At 46.0% G+C, this 27,806-nt stretch overlaps 1 protein-coding gene across 1 annotated transcript in view; it reads left to right on the top strand.

Annotated features, from left to right (window-relative positions):
* WNK2 (WNK lysine deficient protein kinase 2) overlaps nucleotides 1–27,238 on the top strand; it is a 93,004-nt gene extending 65,766 nt beyond the window's left edge. The window contains exons 21-29 of the mRNA XM_059480071.1: nucleotides 104–155; nucleotides 604–659; nucleotides 733–1,424; nucleotides 1,925–2,139; nucleotides 3,641–3,856; nucleotides 4,754–4,852; nucleotides 10,270–10,314; nucleotides 11,796–12,049; nucleotides 26,988–27,238. Coding sequence (XP_059336054.1) covers nucleotides 104–155; nucleotides 604–659; nucleotides 733–1,424; nucleotides 1,925–2,139; nucleotides 3,641–3,856; nucleotides 4,754–4,852; nucleotides 10,270–10,314; nucleotides 11,796–12,049; nucleotides 26,988–27,095 — 1,737 coding nt within the window. The 3' untranslated portion in view covers nucleotides 27,096–27,238. The remainder of the gene's footprint in view (nucleotides 1–103; nucleotides 156–603; nucleotides 660–732; nucleotides 1,425–1,924; nucleotides 2,140–3,640; nucleotides 3,857–4,753; nucleotides 4,853–10,269; nucleotides 10,315–11,795; nucleotides 12,050–26,987) is intronic.
* Nucleotides 27,239–27,806: the final 568 nt, after the last annotated feature.

Below are 27,806 nucleotides of genomic sequence, written 5' to 3'. Positions count from 1 at the left end.
GTATTCTCTGGTAGTGCCAGGGCAGCAAGGGGAAGTGGGGGAAGGAGAACGCATTCTGCTTTGTGAGACTGAAATTGCGTTTCTTTTTTCCTTTTACTGAAAGTTGAACAAGCCAGAAGTCACTGGTGTGAGTGCTCATCCCTCAGAGGCAAGAGGTGGGTCAGCAGGCGGAACAGGTAATGCTCCTCCGGCCATCCCTGCTTGGTGTCAGTGGGTGTCAGGGGCAGCAGTGGGGCAGCAGCCCGGCCACGTCCAGCAGCCCTGTGTGTCTCTGAGACACCAAGAACACCAGAAGAGTTCAGGCCTAATGTACCGTGCAGATTTCATTCTTCTTCTGTTTTTCTCCCTAAAAGTTTTTAACTGAGTAATGAGATTCCACACACCTGTTATTATATGAATTCCCCAAATCACTAGATCTGCCAACCTAGAGATATTTTATATTGCCATTGCTATTGCCTCCTGCATTTTCAATCCTGTATTACAAAGACCGGGGTTTTAAATTATTCCTCGGTGGTACACTTTAGTTTGTCACAATGAAACACTGTTTTTTATTACATTAAAGCATTCCAGACATAAATATTTTTTTTCCCAATTTTAAATCAGGTCCAGCCACAAGCATCACTTCAGCTCCTGTTGCTCCAGCAAAAGGCCTCCTTCAGGTAATCAGAACTAGGAGCGGTTTTCTGCTTGATTGTTACAGTTCCTTTTGTTAAACTCTCTTATTTTTGCCAGGTTGCACCTACATCATCAGGCACAGCTCCACAGATGGAGACTTTCCAGAGGAGTGAGGAGGCAGAGAGGACGGCTTCGCCCGCACACGCAGAGAGCGTAACGCGGCGAGTGACGGCAGATGGGGCGATGAGTAACTTCCACAGGGATGGTTCTCCGGGCTCTGCTTCCTATGGAAAACAGGCTGAGGCTCAGGAGAGCGGCACGCCAGCCAAAACCATTGGCAGGTTTTCAGTCATCAGCACGCAGGACGAATTGACTTTAGCGGCGCCGCACTGCTTGAGGTTCTCGGCGCCCCCGGACGTGTACCTGGACGAGCTGCCCTCCAGCCCGGACATGAAGGCTGCCGTGCGCAGGGTGCAGACGGCCTCGTCCGTGGACGTGCTGTGCGACCCGGCCTCGAGCGACTCGGCCGACGAGCCCGGCCCGCGGCAGACGGCCCCCGCTGCGGCCGCGCAGCTCTCCCCGCCCAGCGGCAGCACGGCCACCGACCTCATCAAAAAAGCAGCTGCTTTTCTGCAGAGGTCTGCCAAAGGTGGCTCCCCTGGCCCAGAGTCTCCCAATGGGCAAGGTGCGAAGATTCCTACGATCAACATCACGTCCTTCCACTCGCAGTCGTCCTACATGAGCAGTGACAATGACTCAGAGTTTGAAGATGCTGATATGAAGAAAGAGTTGCAGAACCTGAGAGAAAAGTATGTTGAGTTGCAAGTGATATAAGGGAAGCTTGTGTTACTGTACCTGAGCAGCAGCTCAGCTTCAGATGAGCAGAACTGTAAGGAGTAAACTGGTTCTGGGCAAATCAGGCAATGCCAGGACCTTCCCCCACCTTCCTGCTGTGCATCGCCTTATCTGCCAGTTCCAGTTAGAAGAATAACTCATAGAATCCCAGACTGTTTTGGGTTGGAAAGGACCTTAAAAGTCATTCCAACTGCTACCATAGGCAGGGACACCTTTTATTATGTAAGGTTGCTCCAAGCCCTGTCCAACCTGGCCTCAGAGTCAGAGACTCCCCCTTCCAGGGCTGGGGAGTCACCACAAATAGATTGTTGTAGCTTTGCATGCTTAGGGATGAGCAGCTGATTGTTTTATAACCAACGATTGTTTTGTTTCTTCTTTTGCAATTAATTACACTGTCAGGATATGGTGCTTTATCAAATACATTGCTAGCACAGTCTTTTTTTTTTTTTTTTAGGCATATGAAAGAGATTGCTGAGCTGCAGACACAGCAGAAGAATGAGATAGAGGCACTGTATATTCGCCTGGGGAAACCCCTTCCTCCCAACCTGGGCTTCCTTCACTCTGCCCCGCCAAGCAGCCGGCGCCGAAGAACCAGCAAAAACAAATTGAAAGCTGGAAAGCTCTTAAACCCTCTGGTCCAGCAGCTCAGGAGTGGAACATCAAGCACAAGTAGGTACACTGGGTGCTTCCCTTTGCCTGTTGCTTGTGTCAGTCACGGCTGTGCTGTGTGATGTGTGGGACTGCTGGAAAGGATGGAATGTTTGTTGGTTTTAAGCTGGCATGCTTTTGGACAGGCTTGTCCCAGGTCCCAGTGGCAAGCCATACCTGCCTGCTCTGCATTGCCTACAGTCCTTGGTAGAGGAATAATATTCCCCTTTAATTTGGAAAACAGCCTGGTTACATCTCCTCTATTCTTTAAATGCAATTTACTGATGTTTGTATTCACTTCTTAGATGCTATTATGCTGTATTGACTAGGTGCTGTATCTTGTTTCCTTTTTGCTCCAAGATGCCATATATAAAAGATGGGATTCCATTTGCTCCCCCAAAGGATGGGAGGTAAAAGCATTTACAAAACTGTGGTGGATGCTTTGACCATGAAGTAATGTGAGATTTTCACACAGCACTACAGTCCTGAGTTTTTATCTCTTGGAAAAATACAAAAATAAAATTTACCTGGGAAATATCAATAAAATCCAGTACCCATTTCTTCAGCAAAATGTACAATAGAATATGCATAATTTTTCTCCATCTTAGATTGTGCTGTTACTTGGGGGAGCAGTAGCATTTCCAGCATTCATCCTTTATTTCAAACCTGGTGGCTCTTGTTTTCAATACCACTGCATCATAGGGCCCCTTTGTATTTTGTTGCATCAATCTTTATAGACAAGGTGTTGAGGAGGATTTTGCTTTTAGCTAAGGATTTCAGCTGAGTTGGGAAACACAAATATATTCAGAGGCAATAAGTTCTGTGGCCCATCTTGAGGCTGAGTGTTCTTGCCCACAGGGACTGAAGCAGTGCTGGACACTGTCTGTACTTCTACATCTATCTAGATAGTTATATATTGATACTTATCTGTAGATATCTAGATAAATGTTTTTATCTGTACTTTTGTCTACACAAATATCTCAGGTAAAGCGGCTTAAAAACCAAAATACTTTTGCAGTCATGTGCTACATGAATTTATCTGTTGAAAAATCTGAAAGTGGCCATGACAATTATACTCAAATAGCTATAAATAAAAAGTTCCTTGTATTTTTGCTGCAACTTTTATTCTTCTCCATTTGCCTAATTTCACCTTTGGTGTGGGAGAGCAGATCTCTGTGTCCTGCTTTGTCATTGTGTGTGTTCATCCTCCTCCTCAGCACCCCAGCAGCTCTCTCTTCATTCCAGCAGTGCTCCTTCTGAGGCTCCTGAAAACACAGAGGAGAAACTGTAAAAATCAAACCTGCTCCAGGAGCTTCTTGGAGAAACAGGCTCAGTGATAGGAGATGTGGGTTATTTTCTGGTGCAGGCTCTCCCCAAAGCATGTGCTCCATCCAGTGCATCAGAATAGCGAACGGCTGTTCCTCTTGGGGTCAAGATACGGATTATTTTCAGGCAGGGATTTTTTATTCAGAGTTTTCCTAGCTTTTGCCACGGCATGTGTTGTGTTTGTTTGCTCTTTCAGGTAACCTCTCAGACTCTAAAGACTCGCCCCACAGAGAAAGCAGTAACTCACAGCCCGGGTTCCCCGCAGCCGCCACGGTGCCGGCCGGCGCAGCGCCCGCCCCGGGCAAGGCTGTGCAGACCCAGCAGCCCTGCTCTGTCAAAGCCTCTCTGTCCTCCGACATCTGCTCCGGCCTGGGCCCCGACGCCGCCGACGCCAACGCAGGCGCTGGCCAAGGTGATTCTTCCTGCTGCCTCTTTTGTGTCTCTTCCAGCACGTGCTGAAATTAGTTCCCTTCCCTTAGGCTGGAACTTTTTAGGAGTGATAGAGGAATGTGAACCTTTGGCAATCCAAATTACTGGCTTACCTTTAAAAAGAGCATTGCAGTATTGTCAGAAGAGCAAAACTTAAGTATCTTGCCGAGTGTTACCAGCACTCGAGAAGGCATGCCCCAAGACATCCCTAATTCTTAGGAAAGAAATACCTTTCAACTTTGCCAGCAGTGGCTCTATCTTAATACCTTCTCTGGAGTCTGCCTTACAGATTTGTGAGAAAAAATGAATGGAAAACAAAGATACAAAAGGCTAGGAGAGTGTTTGCTTTGTTTCATTTTTTTAGCCCCTTGATTACAGTAGACCCCAAGTTCCTCATTATAAACTACCAAACGGTCTTGGGCATGAGAGAAAATAAAAATGAAATTAAAAGAAAACCAATCCCAGGGGACCAAGTTATATTTCCTTTCTATGAGGGGTTCACTTTGTGCATAATTTTGGAGGCCCAGCCACAGGACTGTGCTCCCATGACCCCAGTTCTGAGACCTCTGTGTATTGCCCCCCTCATAGGCTTTGACTGATCTTGTTGCCATGCATATGGGAAGTTCCAATGATGATTAAAATACCTTCCTCTCATTGCACATCCTGCCAAACTAATCTACAAAATATCTATCTGTCCTCTTCTGCTGTTATTGCATCCTTTGTGTATGGTCAGTGAACTTGCTCCTCTTTGGCAAAGTTAAGGGGGAGATGTGGAGGTTTAACTAACAAAGCTGATTTGACTGATGGTTTAGGACATCTGATCACAGCTACTTGTACTTTATAAGTGTCTTTGTTTTCTTCCCTTTATATTCATTTACAGGCTGGACGGTTTTCCACCAAACGTCTGAGAGAGTGACCTATAAATCTAGTAGCAAACCTCGTACCAGATTCCTCAGTGGACCTGTGTCTTTGTCCATCTGTTTGTATTTGTTCTTTTGTATTTTATCACAGTCCATCTTTCTTTTACCCCCTTTTTCCAATTCCATGATTTAAATCTCTAATATGTTTGGCAGGATGCCCCTTTTTCTCAACCATCTTTTCTTTCTTTTTCTCTTTCTTTTAAGTAATCATCATGAACACACCTTATTTATATTAATTTTTCATGTGAAAGCTTTTTTTGCACTGCTTTTGGCTCATGCCTGGGCACCAAAAGCATGTGTGGAAGATCTCATCATTTATTATATATAGCCTGATGGTAAATTTTACCCTGGAGTTATCAAAGCTTTTGTACTTTATGTGATTTCTGTTGAAGTAATTTTATTTGCAATGTGGCAAATATACATGTCTGCTGTCCCGGTTCCAGCGACAACAAAACGAAATCCATCCTTCTGTAGACGAATGGTCTCTTTCACACATGTTTGGACTCTGAAGACATGCATGTAGCAAGCTGATACAATTCTAGAAGGTCACTGGAGGGTATAACTTCCATACAAGGGCTGTATTAACTCGATATACAGTACTGTTTATATCCACTCTATTTTCTTTAATTTTTTCCCCGCTCTTTGCATGTGGAAATGCTGAGACAACAGTGCTCCAGCTAGTTCTTTCCAAATCTCTGTCCCAGGTGGGCTTTTCCCCATGCAGTCACTTTAATTACTTTAAGTGAGCGATTTTTTAATGGAATCATAAGGCGCAGGAAGATCTGGTTACTCTAAGGGAGAATCCCATCAACTTTTTGTGTCATCTGATCTGGCTGAAGCACTTGACTCAGTTTATTTTCTTATGACCTTATGTGACCTCAGAGATGAAGTCAATTAGCAGTTCATCAAAGCATAAATAAGTAAAAAGCAATATCAGATATTCAGATGATACTTGGAAATGGATTGTTAGGAGTTTTGTCTCAAATAACTGTGCACCTTCTTTTTGTACCCTATTTGTCTGACTTACGAAGTAATTGGCAACTCCACCAAACAATATCAAGCTATTTAATGAAAAAAATCAGACTTTTTTACCCAATTGTAGATGCTGCTTTTTAGGCAAACGGATTTTGCTTGTACAATAAAGATATGTTGTGCTGAACAGGTACTATAGGCCACTTACATAAAACCTTAGAAGGGCTGATAACATTTTTGAGAAAGTGTTTGGTTAAATAACTATGGGTTTACAGGAGTATCAGATCTCCCCTTGGAGTTCTGCACTGCTCATTGCTATCCAAATGGGTCACGTCAAAGGCACAAGACCACTCCAATACACTCCTCCTGATTTTATGAATAAACAGTATTTTAAGAAATAATCTCAAAACTTTTTTGTTTGAGCTCCCTGAAAGCACAAACACTCAGATGACTGACGTTTACAGAATTTATTATCATGTAAGCTTTTCATGACTGGTGATGTCGTGAGACAATTTTGCATTTAGGGATTTTTTCTTGAGAACCTGAGGAGAATTCTCAGCTCCCAAATATTCCTGTTTGGTTTTATAGTGGCCACAGTAATTTCTTCTTCTGCACGTGTAATTCCCAGAAGATGCTTCATTAATCTTCCATGGAATTACTATTCAATAGGATGCAAAAGGTCTGGCAATAAAAATCTGTGTATTAAAAATGTTTGGGTGCATGGATGTTGTGAGTGAAACCAAGGGAATATGTAAATCCTTTGAATCGTGAAGTTTCCTCATGCTTAAATAACTCAGCATGACTAATTGCTTTCTGTTCTCAGCCCGTGTGCTCTCTCAGGGTTTGGCCTCCCCCATCCCTGAGTCACGCCAGGAGATGGGTGCAGTTCAGGCACTTGACGTGACACTGCAACCCTAGGTCACCCCTGAGGGTCCCAGTCCTGGAGCACAGCTTGGCTGCCAGAGGAGCCTCTCACCTGAGGTGCCTCTCACCTGGGGAGCTTGGCAGGTGCCCATGGCTGAGCTGTGGGCAGGTTTGGTGGGGCAGGAGGCTATTCCAGCTTGTTTTCCTGTGAGCCCAGCAGGTGGGATGTGTGTGTGAGTGCAGGACCGGGGCTGTGTGCATTCCTGTCCTTCCCCAGGGTGCCTGGGGCTGGGACAGCGGTGGGCAGGACGGACAGTAGGATGTTCTGTGGAGCTGGGATCCAGAGCAGCTGTGTCTGGAGCCTCAGGAAAAACAGTGCTCAAGGAAGGCCAGGTTGGATGGAGCTTGGAGCAGCCTGGTCTAGTGGAAGGTGTCCCTGCCCGTGGCAGGGGTTTGGGAAAGGATGTGCTTTCACGATCTTCCAACGTAAACCATCCTTTGATTCTGTTATTTGAAGGTGGTGATGTTGGCAATACCAGCTGGCTCGTCTTCCTTTCCCTCTGCAAGAGACATCAGTGCACCCAGCAGGCAGGCAAAGGCAAGCATTTGCATTAAGTGCTAAACATGTTAGCATCCATAGCCCATCCCTGGAAGTGTCCCAGGACAGGCTGGATGGGGCTTGGAGCACTTGGGATAGTGGAAGGTGTCCATGCCCATGGCCATGGCAGGGGATGGAGCTGGATGGGCTTTAAAGTCCCTTCCAAGCCAAACCATTGCAGGTAGGATTCCATCCTCTGTGCAGTTGTACAGGGCTGGGACATGACTGCCCAGTGCCAGCAGCTCTGGGCACCTCCAGACAGTACGGAGTTCTGGGTCTATTCCATTAGTCAAGGTTTCCCTGGTATTTTTTTTGTTTGAGAGCTGTTGGGAAACACTGTGATGCATTTTCAGAAATGCTCCGAATCCGTGTGTTTGGTTAAGGAAAACCAGCCCTTTGGCAAGGTGGGGTATGCCAGCAGGACACCTGCTGCACTGGCAGAAAAGTTGGCAACTTTAAAAATAAATATTCAGACGGATTAAAGACAGTATCACAAGGACCTTGCTCTGGTTACAAGATCCATCAGACTCGAACACTTTCACAGTGTTCTGCAGGACATTTTGATCCATGTCCAATATTGACTTCACCTTTGTATTTTTCATGAGATAAAATATTTTTGATGGGCTTTGGCATAATTTTATCCTGAAAAAAATTATTTTGCATAATTTTGCCTGGGCTAAACTGCAAGGGTGCCTTAGGGAAGACTTTTCACTGATTGTGAGTAGAATTTTCAAAGCTCCATTTGGCTTAGGCTTGGAATCTTGTGTAATGCAATTTTTTGCCAGGTTTGTAGCAATTCATATACTGTATGTGCATATGCAATTATGGAAATGGTCTAGCAGTTTATTGCCATTTCCATTTTTTTGTAGCTTTCCAGCTTTTTGGCAGCTGTTAGTGCAAATATGGGACAGTGGATTTTTTCTGTTCTGTATAATAGCTATGTAATTCCTCAGATAAGAGATCTGGAATTGGAAGTAAAATGCTCTGCTGAACTTTCACAATCTTACATTAAATCTTAATTATGATTCATCTCCTTAACTTTACTGTTCTTAAACATGTTAATTTTAGCAGTAATACAATTAATTGGGTGAATTAGATCTACAAAGTGAATTTTTAATTGAATTTGAGTTCATAACCAACCATGGCTGATAACTGTCAGTCCCTGCTTGAGGCAGTCTCACCGCTTGGGAATGTTTCCCATCTCCCAAGCCCCACACTGGAGTGATGCTGCTGGAAGGAGCAGCTCTCTTCCCAGTGCCTGAGTCTCCTGTGATATTTTCCTCAGAGCTGGAGCCCCTCATGCAGGTGTTTCGTGAGTGTGTTGAGTATTGCCACTTCCGTCACTTCCCCAGGTCGGGTTTGGCACCTGAGGTGCTTGGAAACCTGTGCCTGGCTGTGCAGGAAGCAGAGGGGTTGGCAATGAAGGTGATTTCGAGCACGTCCTGCAGTCAGCTGCCTGCTTTTATTTCTCGCAGGCAGGTGCTTTCCATTTGCATTCCTGTTGTGCTGAGAAGTGCCTGTTGCTGCAGGAAATAGCCTCTAGGATTGCTGCTGTGGGCACTTGTTTCTATTGTGGGAATTGGTAGCTTACTTTGGGATAGGCAAGGTAAGGTATATCTGGGGGAAAAGAGAGCAAAAGATAAAAGAATACAAGACAGATGGTTGAGTTGTGAATGTGACTGTGCTTGCTATCTGGGCTTTGAAATGAGAACTGAACTTGGTCATGCTTGTGTTGTAGTAGTCACGTCCTGATTTTCTCAGGATAGAAATCCATATGAACTATATGAAATAATAAGAAATTCATTCAGAGCAGTCCTCTGTTCCTCATGCCACCCATATCTAAGCACAAACATCTCTTCTCCCTTACTTCCTCCCTCCCTTGTTTCTTTACTTTCTCTTCCTCAGTCTCTGACTGAAATCGCTTCCTTCTCCTCTGAAGACTCATTCAGGGCCTGTGTCAGCCTGGACCTGCAATCTCTGAGTTTAAAGCTGCATTTCTGGCACAGTAACAAAATGTTACACCACTGTTTATTCTAGAGAAAAAGCACATCATCCTCTATCTTACTTTTTTTGCCCCAGTCTGATTTTGCTCATGGTTTCAAGTGCTTCTTCCCAATGAACCCACCATAGCCCATGTCAGACACTCATCTCCCCCCATCCCATAACAATATTCTTCTTATCAAGTCCAAAATACCTTTCAGGAAATTTTGGCACCCAAATAGCAACGGTGCCAATGTCTGGCAAGATCTGACAGTCGAGCCGGGGTCTCGGCACACTTCTGGCACTCTGCTATCTATCTACAGGCTGTAAAATCATGATGAATGATGGAACGAGACAATAATGAAAAAAACAAGTAGTTTAGTTAAATTAAAACTCGGCTACCCTGACGGATTATTTTTCTGCACTCGGACAAGGCATAAGGGAAACTCATTCACAGTTCCATTCAATTGAAGTTCAGAGTCTCACATTTAGACACAAATCCTATAAATAAACTATTTGGAAACGATTGGCCTCAGACCTGCAGAACAATGTATCTTTTTGGACTTGTAAAACAAGATTTTTAGGGTTGTTTTATGGTTTGTCTTTGCAGCCAGACTAGCTTGACTTGTTCCTGAAAGAATTTTTGGCCTCCAATCACAAATTAAATTGACATTATTTCCTGCATTAATAGGAAACAAATCAAAACCTTCTATTAGGAAGCCAAGGCAATTTGGGAAAAAAAAAAAAAAAAAAGGAAAATAAAATCAATTTAAAAAAAAATTAAAACCAACCAACCAAAAAAAACCAAACAAATGCATCTTTAAGTCATGAGCCCTTGCTTTTGGCATGTTGTGGTACTTCCCAAAGCTTTTGAATGGCTGCACATTAAGAAAGGTTTGAGTTATTTAGGCTTCCTTTACTCACCTGAACTGCTGACTTTGTCTGTCCTTTCTTGCATAATAACTACTTTCTGATTGCTTAAAAGTACAGAAGCTTGTCCGTCTGATTTGTTGTGTTTAGTCTTACCTAATTCTGTGTGTCTTGTATTGTTTTACCTTGTAGGGTCCACCTTGAAACGACTATGTCTAGGCAAAGATCACAGTAGTAGTAACTATCCCGTTTTTGTTTCTCAGTATTTCCTTCATGGCATGGGATGTTCTTTGCTTTTTTATTATTGTTTTTTACTAAAAGCTAATTGATTAATAACTAGAGCTGATGCACTTACCAGAAGCTAGGCTATAAGTGGTGATACTTTGAGAGTAATGCATGTGCTGTGATGTCTTGGGAACCTTGCATGCTGCAAGAGAGTCGTGGTGTTCTGTGTGTGAGACTGTGCACGCATGCGGCCAGGGAACTGGGTCCAGTGTCTGTCTCTAAATACACACCTCTGTATGACTGCAGCTCTCTGCTGGAGGAACTGATAGCTTAAAACCACTCCAGCCCCCTTGAGCTGCATGAAATATTAAACACCAATTGAAGAGCTTTCTTCTAAAAATCCTTACTTTTCTCACTTTTACCCCAAGTGAAGGAAAAGGAATTGAGCAGTATTCACTTAGAAGTGACATTGCAGGTTGAATGCATGATCATTTAAAGGTTATTAATGTACTTTATATAACTCTAGGACTAATTAGTGTACTTGGTTTCATTGGCTGGTAACTGATTAACAGAGAAAATATGCCATGTTCATGTTTGCTTATACAATCATTTTACCACAGTTCTATGAACTTTTTGCTTGGAGAGATGGTCTTTATTTCCAAACTTTAGCTGTCTCAAGTATGTTAGCTGAGAAGTTACTTTACATTTTCTGCTTAGGTCAAACTCAGACTCCTTCAGTTGCAGTCCCCTGTTGAGCTTGCTGTGTCAGACTTGTAGTCACTAAGCAGAAAAAGGGCAGATTTTTTTTTTTTTACTAGTTCTTCTAGGAAGAAGTGAACATACAGAATTAAATCTCTATCAGTACTCTTCCTGACTGCTTTTATCTATACCAAAAGTTCTCTATCTTTGTCTCAAACGGTCACCCTGCCCACTACAGCCTCTCTCCTCTCTCTTCTATACTTTCATGGTCCTGATGGGGTTTTTTCCCCCAAAATACACAAATAGCCATGTGAATGGTCCTTGCATCATCGAGAGAGGTGGTGGGCTCCCAGAGGAGCAGGAACCAGCCCTGCCTGTTACCTCTGTGACAATAACATTTTTCCAGGAGGACAGTAAACTTAGGCAAGTGAAATAAATGGTAAATTAATTTTATAAATGCTTGCAATGTTAGCAATAATCCCACCTCCCTCTCCCTTATGGTAGTGTCTGAGGAGATGTTGTATGGGATGTCAGCTTTATGGGGCTGCATTCCTGGCTTCAGTCCCTGTCTCTAATTTCACCCAAGACAAATTAACAGCCAAGGTAACATGATGTGATAGAAAATGCAAACCCATTGGACTTGGACCATTTCTTTAAGCAAAGGTGTTCTGCAGCCAGGAGGGGGAGGGTTAGAAATCCGAAAAGCCACCACTGGAGTGGCAGTAGGTGAGAAGGGGTTTGAGCTGCAGGGATAAGGCAGAGACACCATCTCAGCTCTCTGTGTGATTTTCCAGGATCCTCGACCAACAGCCTGGTGACGTGTCCTGAGCCCCTCCCGCAGTCGACGCTGCAGGTTCAGGCCAACAACAGTAACAACAAGAAAGGGACGTTCACAGATGACCTGCACAAGCTGGTGGACCAGTGGACGAGCAAAACTGTTGGAGCTGCACAGACAAAACCTTCTTTAAACCAACTGAAGCAGAACCAAAAAAGGCAAGACATGGAGCCAAAGGCTAACCCCATGCAAATGCAGAATGAGACATGTGGAGTAAGTGGCCCTCCTTGAAGGACATACCTTTTGCTATGTGTCTGACAGCCTTTGCAGAACTCAGATGTGGAGGAGGACATAGACTAAAATTACTCCAGATAAATGCTTTCCATAAATGTCCAGCTCTTTTCATTCAGTACTAAATCAATTTTTTTTAATTGTCCTTTGGAATAATCTTAAGGGATATATGGGCAGCAATATATATATAAATATATATTTTAAAATTCCAAACTGCTTATTAACAGCGATGCAGAGCAATACTCCAATCGTTATCATCTGTTGCTCAACTTCAGTTTCAACTATTAGTAAAGTTTTCTTTTTGGTCTTTAATATTAACTTTCCTCGGAACAGGGACTGGTGGCTCTGTGGGTGGGAGCCATTGTTTGAGTGGAGTTGGAGTGAGTTCTGTGCTGGGAGAGAGGACAGCTGGGAGGGTGCTGACCCTTGCTTGTTGGACAATACCATCCTCAGAAATGCTGTCAAAGTATCCTACAACAAATAAGGAACTGGAAAGCCCCCATTGGTCCCTTTCTGTTCTCAGCAGCAGGAAAAAGCCATTGCAGGTGCATCATGTCTGCATTCAGTGCTGCTGAGGGCTGACACAGAGGCAGCACAGCAAGAAATGAGCACACGTCCAGAATCCTAGTTCACCATTCTGGCCCACCCTGGTCTGGGTTTCCAAATCTCCTCACTAGTTGGAGAGTAATTTGACTAGTAATGTGACTAGTGATTTTTGCTGGGTTCATTTTCTTGGAAGACTGCAAATTGAGCTAAAATAGAGGAAAATAACAGTGAGGAGCTGTTTTGTAATCCCCTAAAAGCAAGAGAACTAGATCTGGATAGCAAACCACTGCCTTTTTGGGATGTAGAAGGAAAAAGTCCTGTAGCAGTAGTAGCTCTGTAGTTGTTGGTGAGGTGAAATGTACCAAAGCAAGAACCTCAGCAGTGCATCTGCTTTGGTACCTGCTGCTTCCTGAGTCAGTAAATAATCCTTTTGCTCAGTAATGCTTTAACCAGCTCAGGAGTAAACAATGTCTACTTAACACCCTAAGAGTTTTCATAAAATAAGTTAAAGTTGGTGCTAGTAAACCCAAACTAAAGATTTCCATAACGAGGTGGGGAGGGCACAGATTTTGTTAAGTCACTTCTCACTTTCTTTTGATGCACTTTTTGCAGCATCTTTCCCCTGAGACCGCTGCAGAAGTTTGAAGTATTAGATGTGGATGTTTTGCCCACCTGTATCTCTGGAGAAATGAGTGGTTATTTTACATATTTAAATCATCTGTCACTATCAATTTAGGGTTAATTTTACCTCCTGCAGTTTTGGTGTCTCTGTCTCGAAGCCTGTGGAGAAGGCAGTGTGTCACTGTGAGAGCAACAGGAATGTCCCCATCTCAGTAGACTGTGTCTTGGAGGGTTTGTGTCTTTCTCAACCATGGCAGTTGTTCCAGGGAGTCAGCAGAGCTGACTGAAGTTTTTTGGAGGTGATTTACTGGGAGCATGGAGAGGCTGGGATTCCCTGCTCTTCATTTTGCATTGTTCCTTGTTGTGTGGAGGAGTGGCATCAGCTGGAGCCCTGGGGTGGGTGAGACCTGGGGTGGTTTGGGGCATGAAGTCCTTGTGAGGACCGTGCTGGCTGCAGCAGAGATGCAAGGGCAGATGGCAAACACTGCTGCTGTATTTTTGTTGAGTGTTTTGGCCACAAAGATGGCACAGGATGCTGCAGGTGGCAGGTATGATATACAAGAGTTTGACAGGGGTTGGTTTGGGAGTTCAACATTGTTTTGCTGTTTGTACCCTCTGAAATTGGCCCTAACTGGGAAATTGAAGTTGAGGGAGAAGAAGGCTGCATGGTGTTGGAGAGAAATAGCCAAAGGAGGAGGAAGGGAGCAGCATGAGAGAACTCCTAGTGTGGACAGCTGGACAAATAACCTGTGTGTCGGAGGGATGAGCTCCATGGGGAGATGGCCATGTGGTGAATCACAGCTGAGTCAACTGGAGAGACAAAAAGAACTTGGGAAATCACATAAAGGATGGAAAAATAGCTTTCCAAGAGAGAGAGAGAATCTGAAGCTCAGGATGTACTTCTTCAGTTCATCTGGTAACACCATCTTTTGTCGCCTCTTTTGATCAAAAATGCCTTTGCAAGAAAAGAATAAGGAGCATTAAGCAGATTTCCAGCCCATCAGAGAAGGTTATAAGGTTTTATGTTGAAAATAAAGGCTGGATAAGTAGGAAACAAGGTGATTCTTATGCTTTTTGTGTTTTTGTTGTTTTTTTTTCTTAACTGGAACAAACTAGTACAGAGTTTTTAGGGTGGGCTGTCTCACATGGGCTTAGTTTTGGGAAAAGCTGTTGTTGTTTTGGGAAAAGTGGTCCCTTGTGATAGTCACAAATGAGGGGCTGGGGGTGGCAGGATTTGTACTTTCACTTCTGCCTTGTCTCTGGGCATTATTGTAAAGAGAAATTCCTCCCTAAAGGATTTCATACAGGAGTAGGAGTAAACGGAGTTGTCCCACAATGAAAAATACATTAAACAAACAAACAAATAAAAAACCACAAAATGTTATCTATACATTTAAATAGAAAAATACATTTTTTACTTTAAAATTTTCTCTTGCTGTTCACCTACTGTTATAAATACACAGGGCAGTTGTGTGGCTGATTCAAAGTCTTCTCTTTCCCCCTGGAACAGAGAACTCACTTCCCTGAGTTTTCTCTTTTTTACTCAAGACTCCTTTTGCCACTAGCAGCAAATTGTTTGCTGTGAATAAAATATATTCTTTTTTAACTAAGTGAAAGCTACTCTTTAAGGCTGGAAATAGAAGAGAAACTGGTAGTGTGTTAAATAAGAGTGAGTGGTTTTCTTTTCATCCTCTGCCATCAGAAGTGTTGACAGCAATAATGTAATTGGCATGTAAAGGAAAACTTCACATTCTGCTTTGTTTCTGTGGAAGTTACCAGTCCATTTGCCTGCAAATCCTGGTTGATCATATTAGAAATCTGGGGGAGACCTTTCATAGGAGGAGGAGCCTTCATCCATTTGTGTCACAGGAGCATTGAAATGTACCTTTTCAAATGGTTTTATGAAGCATGTAAATGCAGGTAGATTCTCAGCAGCAGCAGTTTGAAATGCAGCAGGAAATATTAGAACCGAGGTCAAACTCCCTGAGTGATTACTCAATGTGATCTTTGGGAAGATATGGTGAAATAATAATTTTTACAGGTATTTTGGTTAGCATTAGTCAAGAAATATGTTTAGGAATATGAGCTGCCTTCTGTGCAAAGAATACTGAATATTGTGTACCTAAAGACACTATTTGGAGATGCCTGAGAATGAAGGGCTTGCAAAAATGTTTTCTATTCTCCATGCTGTGTGTAGTTCCACAGGTTTTACAGGAAAAACATCACCTCCAAAAAGGCTGAAACATGTTCCCAGTGCACAGTGAGGTTGTTTCTGAAAACACACAGGTCTGTGTCACTGGGTGATGGGAGCTGGGGGCTTGGACACCTTCAGCAGCACCTGAACCTCTGCAGGCATTTCCTGACTCGTGGGCTTGGCTGTGCTGCCGGGAGCAGCCGGGCTGGACATGGTCACGGTGCCAAAACCAAGCCATAGCCCCTTCCCTGTGCCTTCCTCTCTGCTGGATTGGGAAAATAATAAAAAATGAATCTGTATTTGAAACTATTCAACACTGCCTTGGTCTGAATAGGTTTTCCAGGGAATTGGAAAAGCACACACACATCTCCTTCAGGAGTGCCTAAAAGCTTTGGGATTTCAACAGACTGGGCAGAAGTGATCAAAGAGATATCCATCTCTTTTATCATCCTTACCAGCTCATGTTGGCAGCCAGCTCTGAGTCTGCCCTGTGACTCAGTTTTGTTTCAGCAATAGCTGATCCATACAGAAGGAAAACACTGATGTTAATGGGGTAGCCAGCAAAAGGAAAGTTGTCTAAATCACGCCTTTTCAAATGGGTTGTGATAGTTATGGTCAGCTTTCACAACAGAATTACCTGGTTTCCTCTGTTCTGATATAAACCCAGAAGTATTTATGGTGTTGGTATGTCACACCCAGTGCTTGGCTGTGTAGTTTGACACTACTGGAGCTGTGAGTATCACTGGGGGTAGTAGCATTTTGAGGTTTGCCTGGTAGAGCACAGGAAAAATTATAACAAGTCCAAACAACAGATTTGGGATATTTGAACTACCCTAGTCTTTGTCTTGTGAAGTTTTTCCATTTTTACCATTGTTTTCTGGTATGTTGTTCTCTGTGTATGTATTATTCTTGTTTTCTAAATGAGTTTGTGTGATTATTTGGGGGAAGGGGAATAAACAGCCACAAAGGAAAAGCTGCCAGGAGAAGGCAGGTGTGGGGGAAGCAGGAGCTGGTGGCTGGTGCCTGCAGGGACATGTGCAGGTGCTCAGAGCAGAGCTTTGTCAGGGCAGGGAGAGTTGGGTGCAGGTGAGGAGGTGGCACGAGCAGAGGTGTGAGGGTGGCAGGTGAAGGTGCCACTGTCTCTCTTGGCTCAGGGAGTTCATAGCTTCAGCAGAGGAGCCTAGTGGAGGGGAAGAGCTTCCCTTCCTGCCCACACGGCACATCCTGCTCTCCTGAGAGCCCACCCTCAGCACTGCCTGCAGCTCTGGGCTCCTGAGCACAGGGGGCCCTGGGGATGCTGTGAGGGCCAAAGCTGGCCAGGCAGGTGTGACAGGAGCCCACGAGGGCTCTCAGCTGGGCTGGGCACCCCCAGCAGCTCAGGCTCCTCCTCAGGTGAAGCCCTGGCCATGGACACGGCACTGTGCGGCACAGGCACGTCCCTGGCTGTCACCCCACATCAGCCTGGCTGTTTGAGCTGCTGAGCCAGTCCTGTTCAGGGCTGAGCTGTGACCCAGCAGAGCGACGCACAAACCTCTTTCATCGCTGCCTGAATGTCCATCTGCTGCCCTTTGAACAGCACTGCAAGGGACTCGCAGTCTTATGGCTTTCCTGGAGCCGGGAAATCCACAGCTTTGGGGCTGCTTTTCTGGCATATGTTAATTCTGATGCTTCAGTCAGCATCTCCATGCAGGATTTGATGGGATGTGTGGGCCTCCATCAGTGTTGAGTCATCAGAACTGGTTAAAAAGGTGATAGTTAAAAAAGGCCATACCCAAGAGGCTCCTGCCAAGGGAAAGATGCAAGAACCAGGTGCCATGGCTCCTAAAGTGTGTATTTAGCTCACTTGAAGCATAGGAGGAAGGTAGAAGAAGCAAAGTTAAACCATTAACGTGTGTTTGTCGTGACATTGTCAGGTTTAATGTGTATGGATAATGTTGGGTTTGGGGCACGACAGTTTTTTTCTGGTCACACATCCGTAGCATTAAATGCAGCCACTGCTTTGCTGAGGAATTCAGCTGAGAAGGAAAAAGTTCAGAACTGGAATGAGTCAGATTTCTCAGGACTTAAAAAGAGCTGAAAATAAGGTTTTTCAAATTAATTTTAAAAAGGGCAAAAATGTAACCTCACATTTTTAGTGCCACTGAGTTATCTCAGTAATCTCTTGCTAGTACAGTCCAACTCCTGGCCCTGCACAGGGCACCCCAACAGCCCCACACATGCCTGAGAGCATTGTCCAAAATGCAGCATTTTCATAAACGTCTGTAGGCATTCCTCACAGGTGCTTAGTTCAGTGGAAACCACCATTTTGAGGATGCTAAAACAATAATCTAATAACAGCATACAGAAGTCTGCAGCTCTTAAAAATATATCCTTGATTCCTCTGTTTCTTGGTCTTTGGTTTCTGTTAATTTTGGTGAGGTTTCTAACATTATTGGTGTTAAATTAATGGTCCTGAAGCATCTCCTTCAGTTCAACGTTCACTATCAGAGTCGGGTTTCAGGTGAGAATGAGAGACAGGGAAGTGAGGGAGAGCATCAAGTAGTCCTGTATTTTTCTAAAATTGCCCTTAGAACAGAAGTTAATGCCCCAAAGTAGGATGTCCTGGTGGACATTGCAATTTTTATTGTTAATTGAGAAGAGAAATTAAAATCACAAGCATGGAGTAAGCATCCCACACAACCTTAAACATATATTCATTTTTTCTCCTGAAATATCACCTTCACCCCAGTTTTATCAATTGAATGTGAAATATCACATTGTTGGGAGACTCCCAGAATTAAATAACACCCTTTTCTCCTTATGCCATAAATAGATGGCCTGGTGGGAGCCCTGGCAGGGAGCTGTAAATTCTGTGACATGAAAAATGTAATGAAATGCTGCAGTCATTTGGGGTAGCAGCAGTTCTCATGGTGTCATGCAGGATGGAGTGTGTAATTTGGGAAGCTCATCCCATATTGAGGGAGGAAAGATCTTTCTCAGCCCCTCGCATGCCAAAGCTGAATAATTGAAGTGTATGTTAATAGAATTTTAGAAAACCGCCTGGAATTGGTCCTGGCAGCCCGCGAGGCAGAGCAGCCCTGCTGTGTCCTCACTGGCTGTGCCTCACCTGGCGCGACAGCAGCAGCGCCAGGCAGCGAGGCACCGTGAGGGATGTGCCACCCTCAGCTCCCTGCGGCTGCCTGAAACAATTTTGTACAGAAGTAAGGGCTGGAATTTTTTAAGTTCTTTTGAGGCTGGCTGATAGAGCATGGGATTTGGGTTAATTCTGCATTTAGTGAAGTTTATTTACTTTCATCACAAGTTAACATTGAGTTCCTTTGGACATGTGAGGGTGTTAATTTTCACTTGTTTAATGATGCTTCCTGTGTTTTTAAACAATGAGGTTATATTGAGGTAACTTTCCTCTCTGCCTCATATCAGCCTTTTCTATTAAATTCCAAATATTCTGTCTTTAAAAAACAAAAGCAAAACCCAACCCCCCAACAAAAGTATAAAAGGAAAAAAGAAATGAGCCCAAAGGAAGGGCCCAAGGACACGGTGGCACCCCTGAGCCTGTGCCCGCAGCTGCCCCAGGGCCCGGCGTTGGGCTGCCACGGGGAGAGCGGTGCCCTGTAGCAACACTTGTTGTGTTTCTCTTTTTGTAGGTAAGTTCGGTAAGGACAGGACTGGGGAGCAAGTGCCCCGTTCCAGTGGCTTGCCCCATGCCCACAGGATTAGCTCCTGGAGCTGCGCCATCCCTGCCCGTGCCCGGGCCCGCCCTGGCCGGCGCGGTGCCGCCGTACGTGATGCCTCTCTGTCAGTACGGAGCCGTGTTCCCCTCGCCCGTGTACGGAGTGCCGTGGCCGGGCCCGGTGGCGCAGCCGGGGCTGGTCCGGGGGCCCGGCATCGTGCGCTTCTCGCCGCTGGGCCGGACCTGCCTGCGCATGTACCCGGGGCCGCTGCAGCGCCCGGCCCGGCCCGCCAGCCCGCGGCTGCGCATGACCTAGCGCGGGGCCCTGCCGCGGGGCCCTGCCGTGGGGCCGTGCCACGGGACCCTGCCGTGGGGCCGTGCCACGGGACCCTGCCATGGGGACCCTGCCATGGGGACCCTCCCACTGAGACTCTGCCGTGGGGTCCTTCACACGGGTGACACTGTCAGTGGGTGGCCTTGCCGTGGGTGACCCTGTCAGGGGGTGGCATTGCCGTGGGTGACCCTGCGCTGGGTCCCGGTGGTTTTGATGCCGTCACGTTGGAGTGTTTGCTCTGTCCATGCCATGGTCTGTGTGGGATGAGGCGGGCCCGGGGCACAGCCATGCACTGCATCAGCCATCACTGTGAGGCAGCGGCACCACAGATCATTTGTTGTCAAGGCAATACCTGCTTCTGTCCCATTGCTGAAGACACTTTATTCCTTGTGTTCCGTTTCACACTTGTGATCCTTAACATCGTTGTACTTGAATTGATAATTAGCAAATTGTACTAACCATGCAGGAGTTCAGTGCCTTGAATCTCAGCTTTCCAGTCCCAGCTGGAAAGAGATGTACAATTATTTGAAAGGTGTATTTTATTTACAATCTGCTTGTGAGTTGGAGGTCTTTTTATTTGCAAAGATATTGCAGGTTTACAGTTGATGTTCCGCATCAGTTTCATTCTGCTGTAAATGCTTTGTTTTTATTCATGGGTTGAATTTTCACTTCTGAAGCTTTTAGAAATAAGAATTGTGAGGTGAGGTTTGTTTGACATGCTTGTTTGATGCACTGATCGTAAAATTGTTGGTGTTTGTACAAGGAGTAGTGAAGTGTACGTTGTAATGTAGAGCATTTACAGAGTGATCTAAGGAAGGTGTATACAAGGACAGGGGAGCAGCTTCAGGCAGCGCTCACCGTTCTCCTCCCCAGCCTGTGGTAAAGTCATTGGAGATGACGACTTAATTCTGTAATGGGCACCAAATGCTGTTTTCCTCTGGATCAGCAGCACACTGGATTTCATTTCCTTTCCCTATGTTGTGCTTTTATAATTAGTTAAATCACAAGCTCGTGCATGTTCCATAAGTGAGGACAAGTAATGGAGCTGTTGATTCTAGCAGACCGTGTCTGCAGGTGGCTGTGGGTCCGTGTGAGCAGAGCACACGTTCGGGTTCTGCTCCGGCCACTGCGCTTGAGGGCGATGTCTGCTCCTTGGTGTGCCAGCTGTGGTAATGCTAGAACAGAATAAAAATGTGAAGCTGTTCTTTTTCATATCTGACACTTCAAATTTGGTGTCTCACTGCCTTCTGTTTGGATTTTTTTTTTATTTATTTATATATTTATCTTTGTTTTTACCCAAGTTTGCGCTCCAGGTGGCACGGACCCCTCTCTCCTGTACGAAAGTTGCTTTTTTCCTATTTTACTGTGCATAGAGCCTCCACCTGCACTTAGTGTAAAGGCACAAGGTAACCACTAGAGCTGGTTTGCCATGGTAAGTCTCCTTCCTTCCCTGAGCACTACGGCCAGCGTTACAGGCACAGGACCCAGCTGTGGCCATACCCAAAGGCCCCACAATGACATTTTGTAGCCCTCTGCTGAGGGGCAGAGATGTCCTGTGCTGCCAAGCTGTGAATTGTATAGTTCTATTGTACTTCAAGCATTATACCTGTCTAAATTACTTTGTTTGTACCCTTTGAATATATTATTCCATCAATTCAGTTAGAATTGAATTTTATAGACAATTATGCAGAGTCTTCTGCCTGGGCAAAATACTTACTGCAGTAAGAGATTTCTGTTCTCTGTACCATGTATCTTTAATTTGTTTGGGTTTTTTAGATTCATGTCGGTATGCTTCATGAGCAAACATGGAAAATATGTTCTCACACCGGGTTCCCTTCAGCTCACACTGAATCCTACAGTTTATGTTGCTATTGCCTGTATAGTCCATCCCTTGTATACTGACAAAGTCAGTGGCACTAAAAGTCCCAAGAAATTGTATAGATTAAAAAGAAAAATAAACATTTTGTGCTTGAAAATGGCGTGAAAAACCCAGTGTTTTCCTAAAACACAGAGCAGTGTCAATTTCCAGCTGTTGCAGGTAATTCTGTGTTTGTTTTCCAGACTCGTTCTTGTCCCTGGACTGTGTAGCAGAGCAGATGTGGTGCCTGCAGCAGTTGTTGGGTGCTCCCCACAGTGTGCCCGGGGTGTGTGCTGGCCCCTCGGGGCCGAGCCCTGAGCCCTGCCTGGGGCTGCAGCCTCAGCTGCTTCCCTGGAGCACACGGCTCCCTCGGGGCTGCGGTGCTGCTCATGAGGCTGCTCAGTTTGGTAGGTGGGAAAGAGGCCCATGAACTCTCTCCTGAGCTGCAAACACTAGGGAAGCCCTCCTGAAGGATCCTGGCATCATTTCAGTGTGAGGAACTCAGTCCTGTGGCCAGCACCCTGTTGGCAGTCACCATCATTGGGTGAGGCTGCAGGAGAAAAGAGAAAAGGGCGCGCAGGTGTGGCACTCCTGCTTGTGTCTCCGTGTGGCTTTGCTGTCTGTGCTGTGTTGAAGCCTCTGCCCCAGGGTGGCTGCGTTGCATGGCTGTGCTCCCTGGGCTGGCTGGGGAGCAGGGCATGGGGGCACCTTCCCGGGCCTTGGGGGAGTGCACCTGCCTGCTGCACTGGGCCGAGCAGGAGCTCAGAATGTGTTGCTGGCATTGTCGTACTCGTGATTTTTAATTTCCTGATGGCCCTCTTGGCTGCAGCTCTTCTGGCTGTTCACTGCAAGCCATGGGTGTTTTGCCCTTGGCTGTGAGGATTGTGTCACAGGGTGCTCTGACCTAGGTGGCAATTAAGCAAATGACATGAGATTAAATAAATGGAGCAACTTCTTGAGCAAAAGGTGAGCCAAGAGTAAGACAGACCTGAGGGGTCCATACTGCACCTAAAAAGATCCCCTACAGATCCCAGAACTGAACTTGTTTTATTCCTGACTGAATATTGCTTCGACATGCAGCAAATGGGTCAAAGCTGCTGGTAGAATCCCTGGTCTTGCTGGTTCCAGTCCTGCATGTCCTGTAGCTCTGCCGTCACCCAACATTCCCAGCCAGCACTGTGCTGCAGGGGTATGTGGGAAGTCAGCACAGAGGCTCAGCTTCAGATACCAGGTTTCAATGAGGGAGCTCACAGATCCTCTGATTTTCAGTCTTTCAGTTATAGAAATGTAATACAAATCTTGAAAAAATGTTTAACCCCCATAGTCACCCACCCAGCAGTGGGAAAGTTTTGCAGTTTTCATTTTGGGAAGTTAGGAAAATAGTTGAAGTCTGCCTGTGTGCCTTTCATTTGGCCCTCTGATTGCCTTATGTGGTGATGGAGTATCTTAATGCATGACCACGTCCTGCTTTCCCACTGCATTCCCAACTTGCTTGGAGTAAGAGTGGACTTGGAGAGGAGCAGCTGCCATTGGCACTGCTCATCTGCCATCTGGGATGCAGGGCTGGGCACTGGAGATGGCAGGGAGAAACACTGCAGTGGTGTAAGGCTCTTCTGCAAATCTGGATCCAACCTCCCTGGAACAGATTTCACTCCAAAGAATGATGCAGCACTGGCCCTTGCAGATTGTTTGCATGTTTAGCTCTGGTCTCCAGTCCACAACTTCAAAGAGGGAATATTTTTAAAATTCCTTTAAAAAAGAAAAAAAATAGTTTGAGAAGTTCATTTAAAGAGGAAATGTTGCCCAGAGCAGCTGTGGCTGCCCCTGGATCCCTGGAAAGGATCCTGTCCAAGGCCATGTTGGATGGGGCTTGTAGCAACCTGGGATGGTGGAAGGTGTCTCTGCCCAGGACAAGGAGTGGGATGAGATGGGCTTTAAGGTCCCTTCCAACTCAAACCCTTCTGGGACTCTGTGACTACTTAACCATTACTCCATATCTGTCTTTACAGTGCTTCGTTTGTGCCTTCTGCTTTTCTCTGAAATCTTTGGCATTAGCTGAGGGCAAGACAAGGGACTGAATGGGTGAGGTGTGGCATTCTCTGTGCTCCTGCAGTTACTTGCGTTGGGAACAGGGTGCCAAGAGACAGGATTCCCGAAATGAGCTTCTTCCTCCAGGGAAGCTGTTTGGTGTTTTTGGAAGGAAATCACTAATACTTTGAATCATTGGTTTAACTTGGCTTTGCCAATGGTAGCTCTTTCCCTTCGAGCCTTTTTCATAATCCCAGTGCATTACTGTCAAGTCTGGGAACATGCAGAATTTTTCCAGAGAAACCCCATGGATGTTTTTTGTGTCTGTGTTGATTTTGTTTGGTTTGTATGTGTTTGAGCAGGAAAAACATCTGTCTTCATATATGCCTTAGAAGTTGGCTTTGGAGAATTGTAACCAAAAGTCTCCTTCTAAAATTTATGTGATGTCAGTATTGCTTTCCCTGTCATCCCCACTCCCCCCACCACCCCCACTGCAATGAAGGAAAAGGTTCAAGGCTTTTGGAGTGAGATCGATGTTTAATCATCAGATAGCAGCTATTATGGCAGAAGCTTGCCTTGTTTTCTGCCTTGCTGCCAGCTAGTTCCCCTCAAGTTTTCCATGGATGCTGTTGAAATTGTTGGCTCAGAGACAGTCACACGTGAAACAGTTTCTGACTGTGTGTCATGTGCAGTAAGGTTTCCTTGCCTTCTCCAATTCTTGCTCTGCCCTCCTCTGTCCTGATTTTGGGTGATTCATGTGGAGCAGTGTGGGCATGGTCTCTCTACAGGGCTTCCGACAGGGAGCTCACACTCTTCTTGTCATGCTGGATGAATGTCTGATATGGGATTGAATTTATAAAACAACAAAACCATGATTGTGTGTTATTTCTGACTATGATCATTCACCATGAGTTGAGTCCTTGCAGAGCACCTCAGTGGTTCGTGGTGTTGGGCACCTGGCTGGTGCTTGGGCAGACTCAGTGTCAGTGGAGTTGTCTGATGTGCTGACTTCTGTTATTTTTTTATCCCTGACAGTCAGTTTCCTGTCTGTACACCCCAGAAATGAACCAGTTTGTTGATCTGGTGGGAATTGTGCTGTGACTCACGTGTGTGCCTTTTGGCAGGGGCAACATTTCTGGCTGTGGAGTGATCCCTGTAGATTCAGCAGGACAGGGATGCTCCAGCCCCGACCGTGCTGCTGCCAGGCTCCAGAAGTGCAGTGTAATGAGACAGATTTTAGGGGCTGTCAGGCTACAAATTCTGCTTTATGAAGGGGTTTGGTGCTCAGAGTGATGTGGATGTGCTGCACTGCTGACTCTGAGCAGTGGCTGTGTGAGCACAGGGATCACTCACACCTCATCCAGGTGCAGTCAGTGTCGGAGCAGGAGGTGGCTGCTGTTGGGAATGATGTGATCCTCTCTCCTCCCTTCTCAGGGATAGTCGTGTGCTATCAAGGCTGTCTCTGCATATGCTTGGGTCTATATTTCATTATCAAACTTTTCCCTTTAAATAATTTTCTCATGCAGACTTTAGGCTCTGCATGGGTTGAACCTTCAGTCTGACACACAAGGTCTCAGGAAGCTTTAGGGCTCACGTGGTTACTATGGAGAAGCTGTTCATAGACAATGCCCTATGATTTGATAAAGTAAAGTATCTGTTAAAACACTGAAATGCTTGTGAGAAGCTCTTGGTTTTTCTGAATCTGGTGAGCAAGGAGCACTTGGATGAATTTCTCCATGCAATAGGATGAATGCATGGTGAATATTGAGCACATTGTTGTAGTCACAAGGCAGAGGGAAAAGTTAGGATTGTTTTTTTCCCCTCAGAAAGGAGCACATCCCTACACTTTGCCTTTCATGACTGAGGCACCACTTGAGAGCACCAGCTATGGCACTGTGGCTTTTGAAGAGCTGGGCATGGTGAGAGCCTCTCCAGCCACTCTTCAGGGGTCTTCTCTGGGCCTGTTGCAGTTTTTGTGAGGCATTTAGGGCCCTGACACCTAAAAAAGAAATAACCATCCACCAGTCCTTTTCAAATGGGGATTCTTCAGGTCTGACATAAAATAGCCCCAAAAAGTATTTACACTGTTGTTGTTTTTTTTTTTTTTTTTCAATGACTGCAAATAAAGTAAAAAGTTCCTCAGCATTTCTAGTTTGTTTATCAGACTAGACAGACTGAATCTGGTATGTTTGTCCCAGTTAGGCAGCCACTACAGGGTGTGCCATGGCTGCCTTTCCCCACAGTTCTGCCGTCACCAAGAAAATTCGTGGGTAGCTGCACTGCCCGACCTGTCCAGCACTGCTGCCCACCCAGCCTGGGAGAGCTCAGGCTGACAGAGCCTGGAGTGAGAGGTGGGGTGGTTGCCCATGGCTGAGCACCTGTGGGGGTTTGTTTTAGGAGCTAAGTACCCAGGGAGCTGGCTCTGTTCTGGGTGTTGTGGCTGACCCACTGCTGCCAGATGCTTTGTTCCCAGATACCTGGAGACAGTTAATTTTGTCCTATTTTCCCGGATGAAACTCCGTGCCAAATGCTGGTTATCCAGTTATCCACCATGAGCAGGTGTTGGGGTGGATCCAGGCAGATCTTCAGAGCTGACAATCAGAAGCTCGGGGAAGCATTATGAGGAAGACGTGATTTTCCTTCCCTTAAAAGTCAATTCTTCCTGTGAACAGGCAGAGCAGGCAATACAGGAGGGAGAAAGCTGGGACTGCATCTAGCAAGCACAAAGCCCAGGCCACAGAGACCCAGCAGGAGCTGTGCCAGATGCTGGCAGTGTCTGCACTGTCCCCAGCGTCCCCGCGTCCCGCTCCGCTCCCTGCATGAGCTCTGGGCGCTTCCCGAAGCTGTCTGCTCCGTCACAGCCGTCTGTGCTGCCCCTCCTCAGCAGTGTGCCCCTGTCTGTCCGTCTGTCCGTCTGTCTGTCTGTCTGTCTGAGGAGCCTGTCTGAGGTGAATGTCCCCCAGCATGACCAGTGGGCGTGTGGTGCTGGCAGGGGGACGCGAGGGGACACCCTGTGCTGCTGCTGCCGCGCTGCTCTCGGCACCTCCCCTGCCTCTTCCCCTGCTCCTGTCACTGCTGTGCCCTTCCTGTCTGTCCCAGCACCCTCCCCGAGCTCTGCTCCTGTGGCAGCAGATGGATCCCGGCCCTGCCGGCGCGGGGCACGGCATCCCAGGGATGCTGCAGGGAGGTCTCTTCCAACCCAACCGTTGTGTGATCCTGTGGTCCAGGGCTTGGCTCTCTGTGGGACAAGGGAGCCAAGCCTGCAGGCGTGAGGAGCTGTGCCACGACCTGCCCGGGCAATGCCGTCCTGCTCTGACACCCGCACACGGCCCCACATCCATCTCCCCTGCTCCAACAAACTGAGCCAACGCTGCTGGCTGCTGCCTCCTTCCATCCCTGCCTCCTGGGAGCCTGGCTCTCCCCCACAGCAATGAGAGCTCTGCTCTGAGCACCCTGTCAGGTGCTGAGGTTCTGCCACCAGAGGAAATGGTTCGCACGCCTGAGCTCCCAGCACAAGGGCCCGTCTCTGTCCCTGCTCCCAGGGAGTGGGACCAGGAGCGCGCTCTGGCAGCAGCACCTCTCGCACACATGGGGTGCCCTAGCTCACATGGCCTTTTTGGGTTTGGTTTGGCTTTTCCTAGATGTGAAATCCATATTTTTTTCTTTTAGATTCTGAAAATGAGACCATCAGTGAGTGACACGTGGCCCCCACAGCTACGGTGCCAAGCGCAAGGCCCCGCCGCGGCCAAGGAGGAGGAAGAGGAAGATGGGAAATGATTTGTCGTGTGTGAGGAATTCTGTGCTGTTCTGGTCCATTCAACGCTATTTTGTAACTTCTTTCTAATCATTTTTTTATTTATAGTTGGAAATACAAAAATGTTATGCAATAAAAAATAAAGGAGAATTATTTTGGGGGAAAAGGATTTTGTTCCAAATTGTTCCCTTCTGTTGTGAGCCAGGTTTCCGTGAGCAGCAGATGGAGAAGAGGGAGGAGGAGGAAGAGGAGGAGGCACTCCTTCAAATGCTTTTTGTTTCACACAGTTAATTGTCATTTAAGCAATTTTCCAAGTGATAAACTAGGCACACGTACAAGAAAGAGAAGATCCAGTTCCATTTAAATTTCTCACAGTTCTTTTTTAAAGATGAGATTCTATTTTAAATCAACTTAAATCGAGTTAAAAACCTCCAGATCCTGTAGCAGAGAATGAGTCTGCTTGTCACTTCCCTTTTTACCTCTCTCTTTTTCTCATAGACTGACCACATTTTCTTGCCAGATTTAAATACAGTCCCAAGTCACTGCTGATTTTAAATGTAAGACTAAAATCCTCCCAAAGATGAATGGGTAATTGGAGCCATTTTTAAGACTCTAAAGTGCCTTCAATGATCTAAGCCGATGCAGTGGGGGTTTCTTTCTCTGGGTTCCCTGGCAGTGGTTTCAGCTGTCTCCTGGACTGGGGTGCTGGACAGAGTAGTTCATAGCAATAATCT

This window comes from Ammospiza nelsoni, chromosome 11 (assembly GCF_027579445.1).
Source record: "Ammospiza nelsoni isolate bAmmNel1 chromosome 11, bAmmNel1.pri, whole genome shotgun sequence".
In the NCBI taxonomy this organism is placed as follows: domain Eukaryota; kingdom Metazoa; phylum Chordata; class Aves; order Passeriformes; family Passerellidae; genus Ammospiza; species Ammospiza nelsoni.
This window is presented reverse-complemented; position numbering and strand designations above follow the sequence as displayed.